A 26104-nucleotide genomic window follows, 5' to 3' on the forward strand; every position below is an offset into this window, starting at 1 on the left:
AAAATTTCATTAAGAACCTCAGGGCTGCCAGGCACCATGGCTCACGCCTGTCATCCCAGCCACTCAGGAGGCTGAGATCTGAGGATCACAGTTCGAAACCAGCCCGGGCAGGAAAGTCTGTGAGACTCTAATCTCCAAGGAACCACCAGAAAACTGGAAGTCTCACAACGGTTCAAGTGGTAGAGCACCAGCCTTGAGCACAAAGAGGCTCAGGGACAGCACCCAGGCCCTGAGTTCAAGCCCCAGGATGGGCAAAAAATACAGATTTATTCATCTTCTCCTTTCAGCCTTCTCCCAGACTTATACTTCCAAGACAAAAGAGTAATAACCCTGGCGGCTAGAAAGATTGACCCAGGGAACACTTTATGGACTGAGTCACCAGAGCCTCGTTTTCTGATCCACTTGAGTCTCGATGGAGCTGAGCGCACCACTGACAGTAAATAAATTAATAACAAATAATAATAAGCGACCCGCAAGCCTCCACCGGGTTCCTGAGCCTGTCTGTGCCCACGGGCCTCCTGGCGTAGACCGGCCTTGTTGTTCAGTGTGTGTTTTGGGGAGCGGTAGCCCCATGCCCACAGTTCGTTGAGGTCAGCCAGAATCAGTGACCCAGATTCCCGCCCCAGGGGCTCCAGGAGGAAGAACAAAGCGAGCAAGCAAACAAAACCCTCCACGAGTCACAGGATGCACCCCTAGGTCAGCCATTTCCACGCACACCGGGTGTCTTAAAAATCAATGAAGGCAGAAGGACTACTAGTGGGGAAAAGAGCATGCACTTGTGCATACACATGCACATGCACACACACGTGCACACACATCCCAGCACTCCTGTTTTCCTCGGGCCCCGGGGCGGGCCGGGCGCTCTCGGGTGATGGGGGGTCCGTGGGAGACTCTGGCTCCTGACTGCCCCCCCTCCCCCCGTGGGGAGCCGGGGCCGGGTCTGACACCCTGTCCCCTCTTCCGTGTGCCACGCCAGAGCCGGGCGGCCCGTCCTTCACCATCGGCAAGGCCATCTGGCTGCTGTGGGGCCTGGTGTTCAACAACTCCGTGCCCGTACAGAACCCCAAGGGAACCACCTCCAAGATCATGGTGTCCGTGTGGGCCTTCTTCGCCGTCATCTTCCTGGCCAGCTACACTGCCAACCTCGCCGCCTTCATGATCCAGGAGGAGTACGTGGACCAGGTTTCTGGGCTGAGTGATAAGAAGGTAAGAGACACGTCTCCCCTCTATTCCCCCCTCCATCCTCCCCTCCAGCCCCCCTCCACCTGACCCTTCCTCCCCCTTCATCCTTCCCTCCGTCCCCACTCTGATCCCCCCACCTTCCCCTCCGTCCCCTCTCCATCCTTCCCCTTCCTCTCCTTCCAGCTCCCCTCCACCCCCCATCCTCCCCTCTGTCCTCCCTTCCATCCTCCCTCCATCCCCCATCCTCCTTCCATACACCTCTGTCCTCCCCTCCATCCCCCTCCTTCCCCCTCTGCCCCCCCTCTGCCCCCCTCCGTCCCCCTCTGTCCTCCCCTCCATCCTCCCCGCCACCCCCCTCTGTCCCCCTCCGTCCTCCCCTCCATCCTCCTCCTTCCCCCTCTGTCACCCCTCTGCCCCCTCTGTCCCCCTCTGTCCTCCCCTCCATCCCCTCCATCCTCCCTGCTGCCCCCCTCCATCCCCCTCTGTCCCCCCCTCTACCCCCTCCTTCCCCCTCTGCCCCCTCTGTCCCTCCCTCTACGCCCCTCCTTCCCCCTCTGTCCCCTCTGTCCTCCCCTCCATCCCCCTCCGTCCCCCTCTGTCCCCCCTCTAGCCCCCTCCTTCCCCCTCTGGCCCCCTCTGTCCCTCCCTCTACCCCTCCTGTCCCCTCTGTCCTCCCCTCCATCCCCCTCCTTCCCCCTCTGTCCCCACATCTGCCTCCCCTCCATCCCCCTCTGTCCTCCTCTCCATCCCCCTCTGTCCTCCTCTCCATCCCCCTCTGTCCTCCTCTCCATCCCCCTCTGTCCTCCTCTCCATCCCCCTCTGTCCTCCCCTCTGCCCTGCGCCCAGCCACAGTAGAGAGGTTGATTGTCGGGTTGCTGAGAACTCTTCTGCCATCTCCAGCCTGGACAGGCCTGGGAATCGGTTTTCCTAGTGTCAGGCGTCCGGGCGGGCGCACCCCGGGCTTCTGGCAGCACGTGGCCGGTGGCTGGTGGTCGTTGGCTCCGGCTGTCTGCTGGGCATGTGGGTAGAGGGACGGCACTGGGGACCAGAGCAGCGTGGGCCTGGGGTCGGCCCCATGGCCCCGGGCCATGGGCTCCCCGTCGGTGTCTGTACACACGCATGTGCACCAGGGTCGATGGTTCATAGGAAGCAGGAAGCCACTCTCGCTCAGCTGGACGATTGCACCCTCCCCTGCGTGGTGCTTACGGCTGAGTTGCCTGTGCCAAGGGCAGGGCGCCGTCTCCCGGGCACGGGCTGGGTGCTTGAGGGGGAGACGGGTCGCGTCTGCACTGAGGTCACCGTCTGTTCCCGATGAGGACAGAAAAGTTTATTGTAAATGCCTGCGACTCTCTAGATCTACCCAACGGGGGCCTCCGCCCTACGGCAGTTTAGCCCCCTGAAATTGGGGCACCCAGGGTGGTCTGAGATCTAAGATCGAGGAGCTGTCTTCGTGGAAAGCAAGCTCAGAGCCTGAAGTTTAGGAGACGCTCACTTACAGTAGATCTACTGTTCCTTTCATTAAGATTTAGAAAGGATAGCCAGGCACCAGTGGCTCATGCCTGTAATTCCAGTAACTCAGGAGGCTGAGATCTGAGGATCACGGTTCAAGGCCAGCCTGGGCACGAAAGTCTGAGAGACTCATTTCCAATGAACCATTAGAAAACTGGAAGTGGTGCTGTGGCTCAAGTGGTAGAGCGCCAGCCTTGAGTGAAAGAGCTGAGGGACAGCGCCCAGGCCCTGGGTTGGGAACAGTGCCATGGCGTGAGCAGTAGAGTCCAGGCTTGTGAAAACAGGGTTTCTAGTTGCTGTGGCCGAGATGTCATTTATGTCGAGGTACAAAATCAGAACGCTGTGTGACAGCTTACGTCCGAGTTCCTTTCTGCGTGGGTGCCACGGGAGCACGTGGGAGGAAAACAGGGCCAGGGTTTCGGCTGCACAAACGTGTTTTCTCTGCCCTATTAACTTTGGGCTGGAAGCCGGCGGGAACACCGCTAACCTCCAGCCCGACCCGTCATCACGCCTGGGGCTGGACCCAGGTCCTCTTGGTCAGATCGCTGAAGATAGCTCAACAGGGAACACATGTCTGAATCCAGTGCATGGCTGACCCACCGTGAGGGCCGGGGTCGGACATCCAGGGAGCCCAACAAAGAACCGGGGCTCAGGCCTCTTTGATTCTTGAGAGCTGTGTCCTTTGGAAACAGCTGACCCAAGGAAGGACGGATGGAAATGGTGGGACAGTAAAACTTCTAGAACCCTAGGTGTGTCTAGACTCGGCCAGGCCAGCAAACACCAGCCCTTCTCCCTCTATTTTTTTGGGCCCATCCTGGGACTTGAACTCAGGGCCTGGGTGCTGTCCGTGAGCCCTCTTTGTGTTCAACCCCTTGAGCCATAGCTCCATTTCTCACATTTTGTGGTAGTTGATTGGAGATCAGTCTCACAGACTTTCTTGTCCAGGGCTGGCTTTGAACCGTGATCCTCAGATCTCAGTCTCCTGAGTTGCTGGGATGACAGGCGTGAGCCGCGGCGCCCGGCTCCTTTTGGTAAAATTATGAGTTAGCAAAACAGATCTGGCCCTTTCTGCGGAACACGGCCCCAGCCTCACACCTTTCTGCCAGCCAGCCGATGACGAGCAGACCTCCCCCGGGGCCTTGGCCGGCCCGGTCTGAACACCATGTCACCTGTTACAGCTTCCTCTCCGGTTCCTTTGTAGCACAGGACTTCCCGGGTCCCCTCCGGTCAGTCAGTACCTGGGGGGCTCTGCCGTGTACCCCTCCAGGCCCAGGCTGAAAATCCACCCATGTTGAACGCCGAGCTCTGAGCTCCAGTACTCCTCTTTCTCCGTTCTGTGCCCCTCTCTCCCTCCTCGTAAGGAACACCTGTGTCCTGACCTCGCATGCGCTCTGCCCACCCCTCTGGCGTCCTCCAAGGCCTGGAAGGTGGCACCCCACAGACACAGCCCCCACAGAGAACCCTCTGGAAATGGTAGCCTGATTCAAAACAAAGGTTTCTGGACACAGAACTAGATCTCGAGGTGAGGTCAGCCCGGATTACCAGGAAGGAGGCTGGACCTGACCTCCGTATCTCATTAGAGAAGAAAAAAGCAGAAAGAGTGAACACAGGAGAGGAGGAAACACACAGAGAAGTTGGGTCTGTGAAAATAAAGCCGGAGCCAGGCGCCAAGGGCTCACCCCTGTCACCCCAGCTACTCAGGAGGCTGAGGTCTGAGGATTGCAGTTCAAAGCCAGCCCGAGCAGGAAAGGCCAACAAACTGAGAACCGGCAACAAGCAGCAAACTATTTTAGTTAACAGAATTCAGGGCGTATTGTGGGATGCAGTAGTCAAGCTTGGGGTGTTCTAGGGGTGGGAGGGGCTTCAGTGCTCTAGGTGTAGGGGGCTTCGGTGTTCTGTGTGTGGGAGGGGCTTCGGTGTTCTGGGTATGGGAGGGGCTTCAGTGTTCTGGATGGGGGAGGGTTTCAGTGCTGTAGGCCCCCTGCTCTGCGCTGTTAGATCTGGGTGTGTCTGTGTTCCGTATGTGTCTTCTTACAGTTGCGTCTGTGGCTCTAGAAAAGCCAGGTATTCTATGCATCTGTGGTAAAGTCTCCATTCTGCGGTTTGTTTACATCAGAGAGGAACAAGAGAGCTCTCCCATCACCCTCTTCCTTCTTGATGAAAGCCAAAAATCGTAAACAAGAGTGCCAGTCCCCGAAGACCAGGCCTCAACCCCTCTCCATCCTGATGTGCAGGCCTCGAGTGTATTAAGAACTTGCGTTTCATTCAAGGCCCCTACAGCAGCCTCCTTGGAGATGAATGAACGTGGTGTGAGCGTTTATACGTGGCAGGTGGCCTGGCCTACAATGCACCATCTTCCAGGGTGTCGTGTGGTGCACGCGGTGCCGCCCTGGGCTTCCATGGGGTTCACTGCCCTCCATCTCAGCCCCATGTCAGGGCAGGAAAGCTTCGTGACAGACTGGGCGTGGAGCCCACGTGGGACTGAGTCTGGAGAGACTGCTTCCTTTGTGATTCCACATGCAGATGTCCCAGCCCGGGGCGTGGGGAGCCATTTCTAGACTGCTAGACCACAGCCTCCGGCCTTCCCTCCATCCATTCACGGTGTCAGAGGCATTGGCTCAGAGCCAGCAAGATCCTTGCACGAGCAAGCGAGGAGGAGGAGGAGGAGGAGGAGGAGGAGGAGGTGTGCGACCTTGGGCCGGGGGAAGCAGCGTCATCCCCACTGGCGTGGCCCCGTCCTGAAGCTCCTTGTTTAGTATCTGCCGCCCGGAGGGATGAGCAGGAGGCACGTGGGATGCTGTGGGCACCCATAGCTTGAGAGTCGCAGCTTGGGCATTCCAGAACCTTCCCTTTCATAGAACAAAACAAGAGGAGGGAACCAAGGCCAGGACATGCCAGGAAACCCAGTGAGGAGCCAACATGCCCACTGCCCGAGAACCTTCTGCCCGGAGGCTTAAGCTCTGGGCCACGCTGATATGCGCATGCATCTCCTGGCTTAGCATTTCCTGGCTTAGCTCTGCAGCCAGTGTTGAATAAAGTTAAAGGATCTTTTGTTTGGGGGCATTTTTTGCTGATTGCCAGCAAGACGCTGAGACAGCTGCAAGCAGTCTTTTTTTGGCTCAGAATCAAAAGCGATGTTGGGCTGGGCATCATCATCTTGGTATTGAAGAGAGAGCACCGTGATTTCTGAGGCTGGCACCAGTGCCATTGAAGAAGATGGCTCACATTGAAGATGATGCTGCAGCCCAGGACCTCCAGGGGAGAGAGAGGCTCTGGGGAGTGGAGAACACACACATGCACTCACGCATGCACACACGCATGCACGCACACGCATATACACACGTGCAGAGGTGGGAGCCTCATCTCAGGACACGGAGCCATTTTCGGCCTTTTCTTCAAGTCCTTCTGCAAGCGCATCAAAGCAACGGCAAGCCAGTGACGCCAAACCCCTTCCCCCTGCCATCCACGTGAGCGGCCTTCTGCAGATGAGTCTCAAACACAGAAGGACGACTCAGCCTTCCGCCCCACTGCCGAATGAGACAAGGTGCAGCCCAGGAGGCCCCGCGAGAAGCTGAGGAGGCATCAGGCAGAGGGAAAGCCAGCTCTGGCCCTGGGCACGGGCAGGAACCCACAGAGCATCGTCACCCCGACATAAGCTGAGCCCCAGCGACATGGGCATGATGCAGGACAGTCCAGTGCGTGCAGAATAACATTTCTTTTTCAAAGTTTCTGTGGGGTGTGTGTGTGTGTCCACGTGTGCCCGCCTGCCCCAGGACTTGAACTCAGGGCCTAGGCACCATATTTGACCTGCTTTGTGCTCGAGGCTGGTGCTCTACCACTTAAGTCACAGCTCCAATTCTGACTTTCTATTGGTTCATTGGAGATAAGAGTCTCACGGGTTTTCCTGCCCAGGACTAGCTTTGAACCAAGATCCTTAGATCTTAGCCTCCTGAGCAGCTGACAGGTGTGAGCCATTGGCACGTAGCAGGATAGCTGATTTCTTATGTGCTCTGTGCTCTGATAAATGCACTTTACTGTAGGCTATGGTGGACAGATGGATGCATGGATGCATGGATAGATGGTAGGATGGATGGATGGATAGATAGATAGATAGATAGATAGATAGATAGATAGATAGATAGATAGATAGATAGATAGATAGATAGATAACATGCATAAGCCAATGTGTGACATCAACAATCTCTGGAATGACTGAGGATAAATAAATGAAGAAACCAGCGACCACTAAGCTCTCCCCAGAGCCTGTGCCATACCAGCCCCCACAGAAGACCCCATGTGCAGCAATGCGGGGCCTGACTCCCCAGGACCCCCGGGAGAGGCCTCCATCTGTCTACTGCCTCCTTCTCCTTACTCCCACCCACAGCTTAAAAAAAAAAATCAGGAACATTCTCCTGCACTGTCTCGGGACTCCGAGAGGCAGGGAAGGCACAATAGCGCCTTGCTCACAAGTAGGCGGCTGGGCCGTTCGTGGCTGAGGGATGGGTGGATGGGGTAGATAGACTGGCGCCCCCCCCTGCCCCCACAGGCCCACGGTCTCCACGGCCTCCTAATCGCCCCCGACTACGGTCACACTCTTGGTGCCAAAGAAATGTTCACACGCCTTGTCAAGTCCCAAACCTGACAGGCTCTCAGGAGAGCTCAGGGCAGATAGAGTTTATGAAGGAGGAGGAGGGAGGGAAGGAGGGAGGGAGGGGGAGGAGGGTGGGAAGGAGGGAAATGTGTCTGAGAAGCTTGCCCTCAAATGCCCTGAGGACAAATTAACTCCTCCACAGCTGCCAGCCCGGGCAGGAAAGTCTGTGAGACTCTGATCTCTAAAAGAACCACTAGAAAACCAGAAGTGGTGCTGTGGCTCAAGTGGTAGAGCGCCAGCCTGGAGCAAAAGAGCTCAGGGACAGCGCCCAGGCCCCGAGTTCAAGACCCACAACTGACAAAAGGGGCAAGGGTGTTGTCGGGCTGGTGGACGGGTGAGCGGGTATTTGTGCAGACCCAGATGTCCAATGTACCCCCCATCCCGCCCCCATGTGCACACGGCTCCCACCTTTCCCCTGGGTACCCGGAAGGGCAGAGTGGCATTTGGGCACCCGGCACCCAGGTTTGTGCGGTTATATACCGATACATGCTCGCTGAATGCCCCCAGCGGCGCGGGCAAGAGGGCGGGTGCAGGAACCAAGGAACGAGGGGACGTTCACGCATGGAGGGCAGAGTGAAGGAGCTCACAGGACTTTCCTATCTTAACCGGGCCCTCTCCCAGTCGAGCCCCGGTAAATATTTGCCAAGTGAATTGATGCACTTCGATTCACACGCAGTGTCTATCGTTAATGAACACGTAGTGCTTTCTACATCAGAAAAATCGACGTGCACTCACTGAATAATGAAACAGCATGCAGTCCTCCCTCCCCTGCGGCCTCTCCCTTCCTCTTTGCTTGGGGGGGGGGAGCAGGCCTGGGGAATGGGTCCCCAGCACCCCCAGAGCCCTGTCATCAAACCTCCCTGATATGTCAGAAGGTGAGTGCCAGTCCTGGGGCTTGAACTTGGGGCCTGGGTGCTGTCCCTGAGCTCTTTCACTCAAGGCTGGCGCTCTACCACTTGAACCACAGCGCCACTTCCAGTTTTCTGGTGGTTCCCTGGAGATCAGAGTCTCACGGACTTTCCTGCCCTGGGCTGGCTTTGAACCACAGTCCTCAGATCTCAGCCTCTCCTGACTAGCTGGGATGACAGGTGTGAGCCACGGCACCCAGCTGACGTGGTATCATTCTATACAGCGATTTTTATACAAGTCTTAGGTGTTGCGTGACATTGGGTCTGTGGTCTGTGTGGGGTTGATTTCTGTGCCGACATGGACTAAGGCCTCTTTTCATACACGGCGTCTATTGGAGACGAGCCCACCCAAGGGTGGGCTGCTGGGGACCGGACAACCTTCCAATCCCTGGGACAGCACTCCGCTCCCTGCGGCTTTCTGGAAGTTCCTCACTTGGTGGGGTTTTTTGTTTTTGTTTTTTTCATTTTCCAAAGTCGCCTTTTCTCCGGATCTTCCTGACTCAGCATCTGGAATCTATAGACGCCGCTCGGCCAGGAAGTGCCGCCCTGGTCTCTGAGATTCCATCTGCCTAATCAACCAGCGTCACATACCTTGTGTAGATCGCCAATTTTTTCCCCCAAAAAAATGAGTAGATTAGAGTATAGCCGTCTATTTTAGGGCTGAATCGGACGTGATTACAACTCCATTGACGCTTCGGAGAGAACTCTGGCTCTGAGAGCATCCGGCACCATTGTCCCAGCAAAGCGGGGACTCAACCAATCCAAAGGGGCGTTTATCCAGAAACATCACTGCCTGCAATGCGGCGGATTCTGCTTGTGATCAGGAGGATGGCTAGCTGAAAATATCTGGGGTGTTACATTGGACGGTGGCAGGTGGCGCACACACACACACACACACACACACACAGAGCCCAGGGTGTGTCCATCTTGATGTCCAGCCCTGTCCATTTCAACCTCAAGCCCAACCTGGCTGATCACACAGGAGGTCAGTGGTGACCGTTGAGTGGATGCCTGGTGGGAGGGACCGAGTGGGCTGCGTGGATTGGGACCTGTTGGAAACCACAGTAGGAGCCACCTCCTGGTCACTCTGGGATAAACGTGATCGAAGAGAAAAACCACGGAAAGTCCCCCAGGGAAACCACCGGCCTGAATTCCACATGTTCAAATGAAAGTCGTGAATGATCCTGGAGGGAAAGGTGACTTTGTGCCAGGAGACAGACCACACGCGACTTGGGAGATACAAAGAAGCAAAATTAAGACTTTCTGGCCACAGATGATAGCCAGAGAGAAACCTGGGGAGCGGGAGGCATGGTTCAGGCGGTGGAGCATCCTCCGGTGAGTGAAAGCCTCAGAGTCTGAGTTCGAGTCCTGGTCAAAAAGCAAAGAACTAAAGCTGAGATCATAGGGGTGAGAATTCAAGAGATTTCAGTGTCTCATGGCAGGCGTTTGTGATCTACGGAGTATTTTAGCAAGGGGAGGCACACAATTAAAGTCCTATCTGGTGTGGCAGCAGATCCTGTCTGTGTCTTGTGTCAGGGTCAAGAGAAAACTCGTTAGCGAAGCTCGCGTGACCCTCGGGGGCCCAGTGTGTGCGGCTCGTACCGCCGGGGCCCCCGGGGCCTTCGCTGCGCAGAGGCCGTGCCCCGGCCGCTGGTGGAGAGGCCAGGGTATAACTTCCAGAAAGGACAGGAATGGCACCGCCTTGCAGCCCTCAGTGCCTGCCCTCCCGCATCGTGCCACCAGCCCAGACACGCACGCGGGGCGCGTCGCCGGAGGTCCAGGGCTGGGCCCATAGAAACTTCTAGCAATGTGTATGAAGTCGACTTCAAGCCCATTTCTGGTGAGAACCTGCCCATCCTGAGAAACTGACTTTCATACCAACTGACATCTCTCCTCCTCCTCTCTCTCTCTTTTCTCTCCTTCCCCCTCTCTTCTCTTGGCTTTCTCCCTCTCCTTCCTTTCCCCCTTTCCCCTTTCTCTCCCTCTCTCTCACTGATTTTTTCCTTCCCTCCTCTCTCCCCCTTCCTCTCTCCCCCTCCCTTTCCCCCTCTTGGATTTCTCCCCCTCCTTTCTTCCCCCCCTCCACCCTCCTCTCCCTCCTTCCCTCTTTCTCCCCTTGGATTTCTCTCTCTCCTTTCTTCCCTTCTCTGTCTCCCCCCCTCCCTTCCTCTCCTCTTGGCTTTCTCTCTCTCCTTTCTTCCTCTCCCTCTCTCTCTGATTTCTCCCTCTCCTTCCTTCCCCCTTTCTCTTCTCCCTCTCTCTCTCTCTCCCTGATTTCTCCCTTTCCTTCCTTCCTTCCCCCTTTCCCTCTCTCTCTCTCCTCTCTCTCTCCTTCCCCCCCTCTCCTCTTGGATTTCTCCCTCTCCTTTCTTCCCTTCTCTCTCTCTCTCTCCCCCCTCCCTTCCCCCCCCTTTCTCCCCCCAGTTCCAGAGACCCAATGACTTCTCACCCCCGTTCCGCTTCGGGACGGTGCCGAACGGCAGCACGGAGCGGAACATCCGGAACAACTACGCGGAGATGCACGCCTACATGGGGAAGTTCAACCAGAGGGGCGTGGACGACGCGCTGCTCTCCCTCAAGACGGGGTAAGCACCGGCCTGAGCCTGGGGTGCCAGTACCCACCGGGTCAGACACCTGGTGCCCTAAAACCATTCCACTGAGACAGGCCCACGTTGGCCCTTGACACACGATTGCGTCACGCCTCCCCGGGGTAGCCGGCCCGTGCTCCGCGGCTCCCGGGCTGTGGCTGATCTCTGTGTCCCGTCTGTTGGCCTTCGCTTAATCATGAAACAGATGAAATGCGTATTTTTTTAAGTAGAAAGGAGCCAGGCACCTGTGGCCTGCCTGAAAATCCTAGCCAGTCTGTGAGACTCAGCGCCAGTCAGACACCCAAGAAAGCAACTTTGGGGACTTGGGCTGTGCCCCCTTTTATAAGAAGCCCACCCATGCCTCATGACCAAGCAGCTGACCTCGTGGAAATCTGGGGAGACCGCCTGCTGCGTGCTCCCCCGAATCTGTCTGCTGCCTGCGTGGCTTTGCGGTGAAGGCTGGGCTTGGGCGGGGCCCCTGCCTGCAGCCTGGCCTCTGAGCACGCCCTCGATGCCCACCCTTCCCCATGCAGTTCCACACAGAAGGGTCTGCGAGCTCTGAGTCTCTCCCTCTCTCGTGATGGCTCGTGTCTGCCCCTTACTCAAGCCTACGCCATCCCCACCCAGCACAGAAGGCTAGAACCTTCCAGAACCTTCCAGAACCCACACACAAAATAATAATAATAGCACCTATCGAAGCCCGGACACCCACACCCTTCTCCCCACCCTGGGCTGTAATAAGCTGAGAAATGGGAAGGAAAAAAAAGTTATAGAATTCTCACCCTTCCTCTTCACCCAGAATCCACAGAGAACAGAGCAGACCCTTGGGCCCTGCCTGTAGCTTTCCGGATGACTCCCTCCCCCACTCCTGCCCTCCCCCTGCCATGGGTCCCCTCCTCTAGACCCGGCCCCCCTGCTTCTCTCTCGTGCAGAAAACTAGACGCGTTCATCTATGACGCAGCGGTGCTGAACTACATGGCCGGTCGGGATGAGGGCTGCAAGCTGGTGACCATCGGCAGTGGCAAGGTCTTCGCCTCCACCGGCTACGGCATCGCCATCCAGAAGGACTCGGGCTGGAAGCGCCAGATAGACCTGGCCATCCTGCAGCTGTTCGGTGACGGTGAGTCCAAGAACGGGATTGGGCCTACACTGGAGGCCGGCCCAGAACCCCGGCCTTCCTGCTCCCTGCCTTCAATCTGTGCATTTCCAAATCAATCAATAAATCAATTAGAATTCATTGTCACCCTAGTTGACCAGAGATGGGCGGGAGGGTGGGGGGGGTGTTCGGTAGATTCCTGGTGCTGCCGAGACAAACGGCCTTAAGCCAGGCGACTTACATGGCCTGGGTTGTTGCCTGGTAATTCTGGAGGCTTGGAGTCTGGGATCTTAAGTGTTCACAGGTGCCAGTGGCTCAAGCCTATCATCCCAGCTATTCAGGAGAGGCTGAGATCTGAGGATCGTGGTTCAAAGCCAGCCCAGGCAGGAAAGTCTGTGACACTCTGATCTCCAATAAACCACTCAGAGAAGGCCAGAAGTGGCACTGTGGCTCACGTGGTAGAGTGCCAGCCTTAAGTACCAAGAGGCTCATGGACAGCGCCCAGGCCCTGAGTTCAAGCCCCAGGACCGGCACACACACCAAAAAGGAAAGAATCTCCCATGTCCTCCATCAGAAGACAGAACAGGAAGTCATCTCTCCTGATTGCTTGTGCTCTGGTTTTCCACATTTCTCTTCACTCTGATGTTGCACGCGTGTGTGTGTGTGTGTGCGTGCACGCGTGCCACCAGACATTAATCCGCTTTCTCCTGGGCGGTGTCCATCTCAACGCTCTGTAGAGTGTCTGCCACACAGCTCCAAATCATGCCTGTCTCTTAGGAGGACCCGGGGTGCCTTCCAAATTGGAGGTGAAGTGGCTGCTGCCCAAGTTTGGAAGAAGGGAGAGAGAGTAAAACAAAAAGCATTGTTTGATCAAAGACAGGAGTTAGAAAGAGATTGGGTTGATGTCAAAAAGAGCAGGGGGAACGGCTGGTGAGGTAACAAGTCAGCTTGCCGTGAGCCCTTCCGTGGTTTTACCAAGGTCACCGGCGAGCTGGAGACGCCTTGTGAACGCCTTGGGGGGCAAGGGCCCCTATCGGATTGTGCATCCAAAGTTTCTAACCTGACTCGAACCCTTGGCATGGGCAGCCTTCCTCGTGAGATGATTTTCTTTCCTCGGAGTTCTCCTCATGGCACCTGCTCCCTTCCGTCTCCTTCCTGCCTCTGACGTCCCCAGCTCCACCCAAGTGCACAAAAGACTGAAACCCGGCCAAACGGAAGCCATCAAAGCTGGCTGAAAAAGAGAAAGGTCTGGTCTGGGTGGGCTGGCTCTTAATCCAGGCCTACTCCTGCAATCCAGGGACTCCGTCCCTCTGCCTCTCTGTCTGTCCTTCCCTGACCTAATCTGTTTAAATGAGCGTTTCTGTTCAACCTCATCTGCAGACTGCTACCTGCTGGATTCTTCTCCATCCTTCCCCTCAGCGAGCCTTATGTGTGCCTGCGCCTCCCCCTTGACTGTCCTCTTCCTGCCACTTTCCACTGAAGTAGAAATTAAAATCCACCCATTCACCAGGCCCCCCGTCCCTTCTGGACACCCACTGACCACGCTAGCCACACAATGACCCCCACTGGCCGGGCCTCTCTTACCTGCATGGCGTAGAGCTAAGCAGTGTCGGTCCTTTGCAAAGCTATTTGTACCACATCAGAGAGAGAAATGGGCACCTCTCATTTCTTCACATCGCCCACAGGTTCCTCCTAGATTTCCATGGAGTAGCAGCTGGACACGCTGATGGATTCATATATGACCATATTAATAAAATGACCGATTGAGCCAGGCACCGGTGGCTCATGCCTGTCATCCTAGCTACTCAGGAGGCTGAGATCTGAAGATCACGGTTCGAAGCCAGCCAGGGCAGGAAAGTCCATGAGACTCTTACCTCCAATTAGCTACATGGAAAAAGTCCGAAGTGGTGCTGTGGCTCAAGTGGTAGAGCACCCGCCGTAAGCAAAGGAAGCTCAGGGACAGTGCCAAGGCCCTGAGTTCAAGTCCCAGGACTGGCCACACACACAAAAAAGATTGAGTCACATTTAATGGTAATAAAATGAGTGTGGACACAATTCCTTCCTCTGTGTCTCTCTGGCTTTTTCTCATGTTTTTATCTTTCTCTCTGTCTTCCTCCATGTCCCTCTGTTTCCCCCTTTCCCTCTCCCCCTCTCCCACGGTCCCTCGTTCCCTGTCTGTCTCTCCGGCCGCCGCCCGGTCCTCAGGGGAGATGGAGGAGCTGGAAGCCTTGTGGCTCACCGGCATCTGTCACAATGAGAAGAACGAGGTGATGAGCAGCCAGCTGGACATCGACAACATGGCGGGCGTCTTCTACATGCTAGGGGCGGCCATGGCCCTCAGCCTGATCACCTTCATCTGTGAGCACCTCTTCTACTGGCAGTTCCGCCATTGCTTCATGGGCGTCTGCTCTGGCAAGCCCGGCATGGTCTTCTCCATCAGCAGAGTAAGTGCTTCCGGGTCAATGCCCGGGGCTCCCCAGGCGGCATGGCCCCACACCATGTGAACACCCAGCTCCTAGGGGGCGCAAGCGCTGGCCTGGCGTAGCTGCTGCATGCATTTTCCCTGGGAGCACGTGTGATGTGGTTCCAGTGGTTAAGGAGTGGATGATAGGCCAGGGGCCCGTGGCTCACACCTGTCATCCCAGCCACTCAGGAGGCTGAGATCTGAGGATCTCCATTCAAAGCCAGGCAGGGCAGGAAAATCCGTGAGACTCTTATCTCTAATAAGCCACTCAGAAAACCAGTAGTGGAGCCATGGCTCAAGTGGTAGAGCGCCACCCTTGAGTTGAAGAGCTCAGGGACAGCGCCCAGGCCCTGAGTTCAAGTCCCATGACTGACCCAAAAAACAAAGAGTGGGTGATATTATATTTCATATTTATTCAGAGAGAGAGGGAGATAAGCCCCGCACAGTGTGGGACGGGAACATTTGGTGCTCAACAAGAACTGGCAGGTCTAGGGAACGGAAATCCTGGCTTGGTCCCCAGTGCTTTTCATCAGCACTAGTTGATTCCACGGAGGCTGCATTAATCATGTCCTCCTTCAGACCGCTTGCGCTTCTTGTGGCTAGCTCTCTTGCTGCAACGTGCAGAGGTATATTGTTGGTGGTTTCATTCCGCCTGTGTTCTAACCATGTATGAAGTCCCGGGAGTCAAAAAAAAAAAAAGCCTGTCAGACAGGCGTGGTGGCCCAGGCCCTGCCGACCAGCTCTCGGGAGACCGGGGCAGCAGAATCACGCGTTCTGGGCCTGGGCTGGTTTTGCAGTGGAGAGCCGGCCCTCCACGTCCTCTCTTAGCTGTGCCATGGGCTGAGGCCATGTGGAGAAGGGAACTGCAGGGGGACCGGGGGGGGGGGGCGGTCACAGCCCCTGCACCACAGAGTTCCAGTAGAAGAACAGCAAAGCTCAGGGACAGAGCCTGGGCCCTGAGTTCCAGCCCCAGGACCATAACACTCTCTGTCTCTGTCTCTCTGTCTCTCTGTCTCTCTGTCTCTCTGTCTCTCTGTCTCTCTCTCTCTCTCTCTCTCTGATGTTCTCCTCCCCAGCCAGGCAGTTCCCAGCGGGAGAGGGCAGTTCTTGGTCTCCAGAACTTTCTGGAACCTTCCAGAAACTTCCAGAAAACCTAACTCATGCTCTCTGATGTTCCCCCCACCCACCCACAGGGCATCTACAGCTGCATCCACGGGGTGGCGATTGAGGAGCGCCAGTCGGTGATGAACTCCCCGACGGCCACCATGAACAACACACACTCCAACATCCTGCGTCTGCTGCGCACGGCCAAGAACATGGCGAACCTGTCCGGGGTGAACGGCTCCCCGCAGAGCGCCCTGGACTTCATCCGCCGCGAGTCGTCGGTCTACGACATCTCGGAGCACCGGCGCAGCTTCACGCACTCGGACTGCAAGTCCTACAACCCGCCCTGCGAGGAGAACCTGTTCAGCGACTACATCAGCGAGGTGGAGCGAACGTTCGGGAACCTGCAGCTGAAGGACAGCAATGTGTACCAGGACCACTACCACCACCACCACCGCCCGCACAGCATCGGCAGCACCAGCTCCATCGACGGCCTGTACGACTGCGACAACCCGCCCTTCACCACCCAGCCCCGGCCCCTCGGCAAGAAGCCCCTGGACCTGGGCCCGCCGCCCGCCAAGCACGGCCAGCTGGGCGACCTGTACGGCAAGTTCTCCTTCAAGAGCGACCGCTACGGCCACGACGACCTGATCCGCTCCGACGCCTCCGACATCTCCACGCACACCGTCACCTACGGCAACATCGAGGGCAACGCCGCCAAGCGCCGGAAGCAGCAGTACAAGGACAGCCTGAAGAAGCGCCCCGCGTCCGCCAAGTCCCGGCGCGAGTTCGACGAGATCGAGCTGGCCTACCGCCGACGGCCGCCGCGCTCGCCCGACCACAAGCGCTACTTCAGGGACAAGGAGGGGCTGAGGGACTTCTACCTGGACCAGTTCCGGCCCAAGGAGAGCTCGCCGCACTGGGAGCACGTGGACCTCACCGACATCTACAAGGAACGGGGCGGCGACGGCTTCAAGCGAGACTCGGTGAGCACCGGTGGTGGCGGCTCGTGTCCCAACAGGCCTCACGTCAAACATCCGACGGGCGGCGGTGGCGGCGGCGGCGGCGGCGACAAGCACGTGGTGGGTGGTGTGCCGGCGCCGTGGGAGAAGAGCCTGAGCTCCGTGGACTGGGACGAGCGGTCCACGGGGAACTTCTGCCGCAGCTGCCCGTCGAAGCTGCACAACTACGCGACGGCCGTGGTGCCGGGCCAGAGCTCGGGGCGACAGCCGTGCATCCGCTGCGAGGCGTGCAAGAAGGCCGGGAACCTCTACGACATCAGCGAGGACAACTCCCTGCAGGACCTGGAGCCCGGGCCCACCCCCGTGCCCGCCGGGGCCGCCCCGTCCACCAAGTACCCCCAGAGCCCCACCAACGCCAAGGCCCAGAAGAAGAACCGGAACCGGCTGCGGCGCCAGCACTCCTACGACACCTTCGTGGACCTCCAGAAGGAGGAGGCCGCCCTGGCCCCGCGCAGCGTGAGCCTCAAGGACAAGAGCCGCTTCCTAGACGGCAGCCCCTACGCCCACATGTTCGAGATGGCGGCCGGCGAGGGGGGCTTCGCCAACAGCAAAGCCTCGGTGCCCGCCGCCGGCCACCACCACAACCCCGGCGGCGGTGGCTACATGCTCAGCAAGTCCCTGTACCCCGACCGGGTCACCCAGAACCCTTTCATCCCCACGTTCGGAGATGACCAGTGCCTGCTCCACGGCAGCAAATCTCACTTCTTCCCACAGCCCACGGTGGCCGGGGCGGCGGCAAAAGCCAGGCCGGACTTCCGCGGCCTGGTGGCCGGCAAGCCGGGGGTGGCGGCCGGTCACTTCCAGAAGGACATGTGTATAGGGAACCAGTCCAACCCCTGCGTGCCTAAAAACAAAAACCCCAGGGCTTTCAATGGCTCCAGCAACGGTCATGTGTACGAAAAACTGTCTAGCATTGAGTCTGATGTGTGAGTGAGGGCGGAGAGGTGGGTACGGGAGGGGCGGGGCCAGGGGCGTCGGGGTGCATGTGAAGGCCTGGGGGGGCGGGTCCGGAGTGAGCTCACTGCCCGTCGGCTCCTTTCTCGGTCTCCTCGTTCCCTCGTGGGTGCGTGCGGGGTCCTGGCAGCCCGTGACGGTGCCATCTCTCCCCCCCCTTCCTCCCTCCCTCCCTCCCTCCCTCCCTCCTCCATCCCTGTTCCCAGGAGAGGACAGAAATGGACATTCTCCCAAGCTGAGGGTGGCCTGCTAGGAAGGAGGAGCTCACAGAGAGGCACCCAGGGGTAAAGGAAAAGGAGCCGCTTCCACGTAGGACTAGTTTTTCCCAGACTGACCTTCCCATGGGAGCTGGGCAAAGGACCAAGCGACAGAATATCAAGGCTCGGGCGCTCTGTTTGGGGGAGGGCACAGAGGCCAAGAGGAACAGGCCAGGGCCCGGTGGGCTGTTCACAGATGAGGCAGAAGGGGAGAGGGGTTTGCTGTGACTCCACCCACCAGGCAGGGAGGCCACAGTGGAGGTGGGGATTCCAGGAAAGTTTGCTCTGAGACTGGGTCCCAGGGTACAGAGGGAGAGTGTGTGTGTGTGTGTGTGCGTGTGTGTGTGTGTGTGTGTGTCCCCAGAGTTTTGTGGGTTTCTCCCTGCCACCTTTCTGAATGAGTGGGGAAGGAACATGTGAAGATGAAGATTGTTCCGGGGATGGGGGGGGGTATCCCACAAAAGCAAGGCGTGAGCGTGATTGTTTTATTTATTTATTTTTAGTGACATGGCCAGTACTTGCAGCTGATTTAAGAACTTTTGGGAAGCTGAGGGGAGGGAGTTCAGCAGCTTTTAATTCTTGAGAGCAATGGATTCTAGATAATTCTCGAGCTTTTGGTCAAAGGCCAAGCTCTGGGAGGGTCTCAAGGAAAGGGGCTGCTGTCATCGGTGTCGGGGTTACACTGCCTTCACCCCTTCTTACTCCACTTGGGGCTGGAAGAGCAAGCTGAGCGCTCCCCAAGAAATACCAACAGCAAGAGACGGGGGGGATAGGCAAGAGGCAGGGACGGAGCGGGGAGATATGGAAGTGGAGGGGTGTAGCTAGGAGGGACCCCCAACTTGAGAGGGCCCTCCTGGCAGAAGCTCGTGACCCTTCTAGCAACAGCTCTCTGATTACACCACTTGCAAGTCGATACTCATGAGTGTGCGTGCAGTGTGTGTGTGTGTGTGTGTGTGTGTGTGTGTGTTTGTGCATGCATGCGCCCATGCAGCTCCAGGGACCAGGGTGGTGGTGAAGGCAGGACCCCTCTGGGAAAGATGGAGAATTGAGAAGGGAAAGGACCCCCTGGGCGCTGCCCTGCCCTCCCTCGGGTCGGTCGCCGTGGACGCTTGATGGCAGGATCGCCTTGTGACGCACAGGACACGCAAGCCAGAACGGTGCTCCCCTCCCCCGCAAGACAGCAGCCACGCCCTCCAGCTCGCCCTCCCCTCCCCCTCCTCTCCCCCTCCCCCCTCACCTATACCTCCACTACCTTCCATCTGCAAGCCAACCGAAGGCCGTGTTTTCTTCCCACACACGCGCGTGGGGGCAAAGGGCTGTGGCCGTCGGGGAATCGGAGCCAGGACGGCGGGCGCGAGGCCGCTCCGGGAGGAAGGACGAAAAGGGCCGTAGGAACACTGCTTCACCCTGACGCGGGCCGGGGTGCGGGGGGCTCACCCCTCACTTCTCCTCTTACCTCACGCCTTTCAAAATAAAAACCACACCCAACCACTAACCCAGCACACACACACACACACGCACACACACACGCACACACACACGCACACACACACGCACACACACACGCACACACACACGCACACACGGGGGGCTGCGTCTGTCTCTGCGGGTGACAGGCAGGGAGATGGTGTTTATTTCCTATGTAAATATTTCTGTTTTCTAATGGATTTCTTTTGTATAGCTACATCGTTCTCTTGTGAGTACTCGAGCTGGAGGGTGGGTGGGGACGGGACGGACAGCGACCAAGCGTTTCTCATTCACAAGGGGGTGTTTTCTTTGTGGGGTTTTCTCTTTTTTTTTTTTTTTTGGTCCATTTCCCACCGGGAGAATTGTTTGCGTGGCCTTTGCCTCCGAGTGTCTGGGGAAAATCAAAACACGTGAATGTCCACGAAAGCCGCTGGGGTTAAAACCCAGGGCAGAGTCTCTGGCGTCCATCTTTCCCGCACCCCAAAACAGTCTTCCTACTGGCCGTGAACCTTGGGCCTCGGGAGGGGGGGACCCCATGGCCCGACGCCCACCCTGGCTGACCCCGGTCCGGTAGATGGACCATGGATGGACAGCAGGAGCTGGGTCACAACCCGCCCGCACAGGGCTGCAAACCGGACATGACGTCGAATCGCCTCCCATCCGCTCTTGGCGTGGCTGAGAAATTTCCGGAAGCTTCATCCTTGCAGGGTTCTCCCACCCAGCCTCCCTGATGTCGAACAACCCTCGCGCCACCCGGAACCCTTCTCCTGCCCCCATGCCCCAGGTCCCCGGCTCCCCCCCCACCCGCACCCCCTTCTCACCTCTAATGAGTCACCTAGGAGGGGAAAATGTCCACCCACTTGGCTTTTTGTCGCCGTGTGAATGGCCTCTGTGTCCAGGAAGGTATGGTGAAGATGTGCGCGCCTTTCTAGAAAAGATGGCTGGCCGCTCTGGTCCACGAGAGGGGGAGGGAGGGGGACGCGAGGACCCACAGTGAGGGCAGCTTCATATCCGCCCGTCCCGTTACTGCTCGTGGGCCCCAAGGATGGTGTTCGAAACCTGACGTCGGACTAACTGGACACGCACGCACAATGCCTCTGGTCATACTGCTGGCCTGGTGTGGTGTGGTGGCCTTTCTCCCCTCCCCTCTCCCTTCCCCACCCTTCCTCTTCTCTGTTCTCCTTCGCCTCCTCCTCTCCCTGTCCCTCTCTTCTCCATCCTGTCTTTTCTTCTCTCCCCTCCCACAGGGTGAGGTCCGCCCCCCCCATGCCCCACATCCGTGCCGTGTTTCCCATCCAGCCCCAGGATGCCCCCATCTCTCTGGTCCCAACCAATCACTCTCCCTGCACCCCCCCCCATCAGATGGTTGAATTGGGACCGAGTCAGAGGTTCAAGGCCAACCCACAAGGACTAAGAGGGGATGGGGTGGGGGGGTGGTGAACCTTGTCCCTTCCAGAATAAGCTGGGAGTGGAGGTCCAGGGAGGAGGCGTTCAGGAGCCCCCCCTCCCGCTCACTTGCTGCCCCTCCCTCCCTCCCTCCTCCCCTTCCTCCCTCCCTCGCTCCCTGGCTCTAGCCTCTCCTCTTCCTCCCTGGTCCTGCCTCTCCTTGGTCCTGGGTATGTCTCTTGCAGTCCGACCTGGGCCGCCGGAGGGGGTGGGGGGGTGGGGTGGGGTTATACAGTAGCCGTCATTCCGGAACTTTCTCACAGTGTCTCCTCAGCCAGAGCCCAGGAACCGCCCTTCACGTTGTCTCCCCCGCCCCCCGTCCCCCGCCAGCCCCACACACCCTGAACTGGCCGCAGCCATGTCGTGAATTTGGGGGGAGAGGGGGAGGAGCCCCGTATGACCCCATCCGACGCCGGCGGCGGCGTCCGTAACACCCACAGCACGTGTGCCAGGCGCGACAAACGGGGCGTCCACGCCCGGGGACGCCCCGCGTGCTGGTGCTGGCCACCCGCACACCGCGCCCAAGAACCGGGGCTCTCGTTTCTTTCTGTTCTGCCTTTGGGGGGTTTTGTTTGTTTGGTTTGCTTAGGGTTCCTTTCAGATTAAAGGACGGAAGGATCAGAGCGATCACCTTTGGAAAATCTGTTCCTGAACACACTCTCTCTCATGTTGAAATTCTGTGTCTCTGCCCCGGCCCTGCGTGGCACCCCCCGTGGGTCTGTGCTCGTGGCGGGGGAGTGAGTCGGGTGTGCGGTGGTGTGGGTGTTGTGGGCCAGTGCCGTCAGGGGTGCACCTTGCCTGTTGCTCTCTGGACTCAAAGCCATATAAGGAATGTGCGCCGGGGTGGCCCCCGCCCCGCCTCACCCCCTGGGGTGACCGTGTGCACGCGTGGCCATCCTGCTGACGTGGCCCCGGCATGGCCGGCTGGGGGTGGGGGGTGTCCGTGGTTCCATCTCCCGATCCTCACAGGGACTTCCACGGGCTCACCCCACACGCAGGCTCAGCCATTGTGGACGACAAACGTCCTCCTGGGAAAAGCGACGTTTTTTAAGCCATATTAGGGATTTGTACATTGAAACACCTAACTACATTAGCTTTCTCATTGCTTTTCCCGGGAAGATGCTCAGAGGTCCGGGGGCACGCGGGCCAGGGTGGCGAGGGCTGGGGAGACAGGGTCAGGCCCCGTACGGGCCGAGGCATCCCAGTCCTGCGTGGGGCCTTGAAGGGCCGGTGGCGCTTCCCGTAGACAGTCGAAGGCCGAGGTCTCTCCATCCCAGGGCACCGGAAGGGGTGGCCACAAGGGTAGAGCTGAACCGACAGCATGGTTTGAAAGTGACCCGGGTGAGCCATTTCCTAGCTGGCTTCCCTTAGTTTCTTGGGCTCACCAAGTTGTCCCGTATCCCTCACCGCCCCTCCTCACCGAGATGTCCTTGAACCTCTGCCCGCACTGACCACCCCCCTCCTCCCATGACTGCCATCCGTAGTCCTTCGACTCAGAACAGACCGCCCATCTAGTCAAGTCCACGGAAGTCCTTGCTGCGTCCAAGCCTCGGGGAGATGCATGGTGCTGGGGGCACTGAGCTCCCAGTTGCCACAGGGCAAAGTGCTGGTGCCAATCTGCGCTGAATGCTTTTTGGTGTGCTTGATGCATGTCAGGAGGCCCATGCGGGGAGCCGGCGGGGTGGAGGAGTCGAGTTTCTCATGGTGCGCAGTCTCTTCTCCGGCAAAGAAGCGTGGTGATTATGGTTTCAGAAGTGCAACCGTCAGCCCGTGGTGAAGGGTGAGCGGTGTAGCCTCCTCACTTAGCACCAAAGCTCTCTCTATGTGTCATTGGAAGGCAGGGTGGTCCCAGTCCACTGATGAATACGTCGACTTGCTCTTTAAACTATAGGAGTTTGATTAAACCCGCATTTGTTGAACACATAGTACATCCCCGGGCTAGTGCCGAGAAGGGACACCCAAAGTTTTTAGACGGAATACCTTACGTCACGTAGAATACGTAAATGTCTCGGTATGCGATGTGTGAGTGCGTGCGTTACGTGTGTGGGGATCCGAGGTGAGCAGGTGTGCGTCTGTGGATAGGATTACACGTGTGGGCTTGATGTTTCCTGGTTTGGTGAGACACCGAGTTTCCATTCCCTTACACCATAGCCAAGCCCAGATCTCTTCTTTTTGACATTTTTACACATCCCAGAGCTACGGGTTCAAAACCCCCTTTTCACCACCGCCTCGCGTTTTCTGTATCTTCCCGCCTTCTCCTCCGGGGCTCCTGCTGGTCCCTGGGGTCCATCCGGCTGTGTTTGCTTCCTCTCCGGCCATGGGGGGTGAGGAGGGGTCAGCAGTGCCCCAGCTGGGCGTGCGGGTGACCCGCCCATCACATCCGGGAGGCTTCTCCAGCCTCCCCTCATCCTCGGTGCGTCGAGCATTCCTCCGAAAGTGAATGTGTCAGTTGACTCTTCCCGGTAGGCATTTCCTAACCGCAGATGCAAGTTCAGATCGTGTCGTCTCTCCACGCCCCCAAAGCGAGAAAGCAACGCCACAGTCTTGGCCAAGTCCTGCCGCGGGCACAAGTTTCATGGGCATCTTTCTGCAGATGAGAATAGCTCAGCGACACGTTTGTGCCCGACGTCCCGGACTCACCCCGCCCCTCACCAAGGCTTCCTCCTGTCCGCACCTCTCGCCCACCCGCCATCTCTCTTCCTCTCGCCTGGCGTCCATCTTCTCTGCATGCCTTCTTTCCTATGGAACCACGGTGACCGTTCTCAGGACCGAGTGTTTTACGAAGCTCAAGGCCAGTCAGAGTGAACCAGAAATGAGAGGGTGCTACCGAAGATCCGTGCGGCCACCAAAACTGGTCAGAATTTCCAACCCTCAGTCCCACGCGGAGGGAATCATACCTTTCCTCCTCAGTAGCTGATTTAGCCGAATCTTTACCATGAAATTTTTCTTCCCAGACACTCACCCTCACAAGCACACTCGTGAGTGGACACGCACATGCACACACATTCACATGAAGTACCCAGAGACCAGTCAAGAGGGGGAAGAAAACCAAGCAGGACTTTGAAGAAGAGGAAAAAATAAAAGAGGGGGTAGAAAAGTGTCTGTAAGGATGAAAGCCAAATAAAAGTGAGTTTTGTGGGACCAAGACATTGTGAATAATTATTATTAGTTAAATTGTTTTATATAAAACACAATCAGTGTGAATAAAAGGTTCAAGAAAAGGCGAGGTGATGTCTTCCAGAATTAAAGAGCCTTAGGAACGTGTGCAAGGTGTCACAATTCTCCAGAGATGTCTGTCATTTGGGTCCGCTCAGAGGATCGAAACCAGTCTCAGGGTCTCCTGGTCTGAGAATCTCATTCTAGTAGACTCAAGTTCAAACCCAGCCCAATTCTAATACTAAGACACGAGGTGGTTTGAGAACGTTGGGATCACCCCACTAACTAGTTAATTGTGGAGTGGGGGGAGGGCCACAGAAAGTAATTTAGTTTTATTACTTCATAGTAATGTTAAATAATTAAAGATTAAATACGAAGGTCAAAATGGAGAAGAAGAAATAAAAGGCCACCCACAGACATTAGTGATCTGTGGTGTAGCCCAACAAAGTCTCACAGAAGAAGCTTCTGGAAGAAAAGCCAATATCTGGCAAAGAAAAGACCAGCAGTCAAATTGAGATCCTCTTTATTTAAAAAAAAAATAATGCTCTGGGTACCATCTTCATTGGAGTAGATCTGAGTGCTGGGTGCTCAGTACCTTGCGCCTCGAGGGCAGTGTCTAGGAGTGCGCCCGGCCAGTGTGAGTCTGGGCTGTGTCTCATGAGCCATGGACGGGGGGAACGTGGTCCTGCTGACCGCGTGGCCGGCTGGCCCCGAGCTGGGATCGGCCGCCGGCTCCAGGCCCGGCCTCCTGGCTTTGCCCGGACGGGAATCCCCAGAGGAGCAGGCCCGGCGCGCTCCTGCAGCCGCTGCATCCACACGAACGGCGTCTTCAGTGCTAAGAAAGCGTGATCACTGTGGCGGGAAATGAATCAAAATATCTGCCTCAACCATCACTGTGGGTTTTGATCACAGAGAACAGCGGGGAAGTTCCTCCTCCCCACCCCGGCGACCCTCCCGCCTCCCCTTCCCACCTCTGCCGTCCCCCCCACCGACCCCGGCTCTGGTGAAGGCTTACGCAGTGGTTCCAGGACTGGGCGGTGGAATGCACGTCTCATCGTTTCCTCAGCATTTCTTCTTGGGAAGGAGGCCAGGACAGATGGCAAGCCGGGGTCCAAGGCTTCACCCCGGGGCCATCCACCGGCCACACGCTCCAGCCCGAGTTCCCTAGAGAGAGACCCCCATGTCTGTCTCTATCTCTCCCTGTCTCTCCAGGACACAGATCTAGGCTCTCCAGGCTCTGCTTCTCTCTCTCTCTCTCTCTCTCTCTCTCTCTCTCTCTCTCTCTCTCTCTCTCTCTCTCTCTCTCTCTCTCTCTCTCTCTCCAGGACACAGATCTAGGCTCTTCCTCTTGGCCCCTCTCTCTCTCTCTCTCTCTCTCTCTCTCCAGGACACAGATCTAGGCTCTTCCTCTTGGCCTCTCTCTCTCTCTCTCTCTCTCTCTCTCTCTCTCTCTCTCTCTCTCTCTCTCTCTCTCTCTCTCTCTCTCTCTCTCTCTCTCTCTCTCTCTCTCTCCAGGACACAGATCTAGGTGATGGAGGATGTGCTGGGGATGAGACTTTGCCCTACACTCTCGGCTCAGGAGGAGATAGTTTCTGCACTGGGCAGCCACATGGCCACCGCATGGCCACGGGGGCCCTGTGGCCAGTGGACAGCAGCCTGGCCGGGACCCAGGCTCTGAGCTCTGAGCCGGGAAGTGGCAGAGAGGAGCTGGGCAGGATGGAGAGGTCGGGGCGCAAGGGAGGCGCCCTGTGGCTCCCCGTCCTGCAGAAGGAAGAGCGGCGTTGGCATCGGCTCCCTGGCATGAGCAGGGCTCCCCGGGAAGATGGCCCCGAGCCACACACCCGACCCCCATGGGCCAATTCCCACCTCCAGCCCAGTGTCCCGCGTGGAAGAGTCTCATGGTGCGATTATGACCTGATGTTCTTTATGCGTGAGGTTGTGGCTTTTGTAGTCAAGTCACCGCTGAGAGACAAAAAATATATATACATCTTTTAATTACGATTATTATACCTCCTCCCGGAGCCCCAGGAAATACCGGCTTCTAACCCGACAGCCGCCACGCCAGGAACAGCGGGCAGGTGCAGCCAGGCCTCGTCCCAAGTGGGGATTTGCGGAACTTCCTGGAAGGCAAGCAGAGCATGCGGCCTCAGACGCCCATGGAGGAGGACACAGGTGTGAATCTTCCCAAATGTTCAACCCATTCACACCAGAGGGACCATTTGTGGATGACAAGAGACCTGAGATCCTGCTTAATTATGAAGACGAGGAGGAGGAGGAGGAAGAAAATAATCCCACTCATG

General features: G+C 57.5%; 1 protein-coding gene across 1 annotated transcript in view; it reads left to right on the top strand.

Moving 5' to 3' along the window:
* LOC138806761 (glutamate receptor ionotropic, NMDA 2B) overlaps positions 1–17467 on the top strand; it is a 188839-nt gene extending 171372 nt beyond the window's left edge. Inside the window, exons 10-14 of the mRNA XM_069992101.1 lie at positions 977–1206; positions 10675–10835; positions 11771–11958; positions 14140–14378; positions 15592–17467. Coding sequence (XP_069848202.1) covers positions 977–1206; positions 10675–10835; positions 11771–11958; positions 14140–14378; positions 15592–17454 — 2681 coding nt within the window. The 3' untranslated portion in view covers positions 17455–17467. The remainder of the gene's footprint in view (positions 1–976; positions 1207–10674; positions 10836–11770; positions 11959–14139; positions 14379–15591) is intronic.
* The last annotated feature ends 8637 nt before the right edge of the window (positions 17468–26104 follow it).

Source organism: Dipodomys merriami, unplaced genomic scaffold, assembly GCF_024711535.1.
Source record: "Dipodomys merriami isolate MVZ:Mamm:240054 unplaced genomic scaffold, mDipMer1.0.p SCAF_408, whole genome shotgun sequence".
Lineage (NCBI taxonomy): Eukaryota > Metazoa > Chordata > Mammalia > Rodentia > Heteromyidae > Dipodomys > Dipodomys merriami.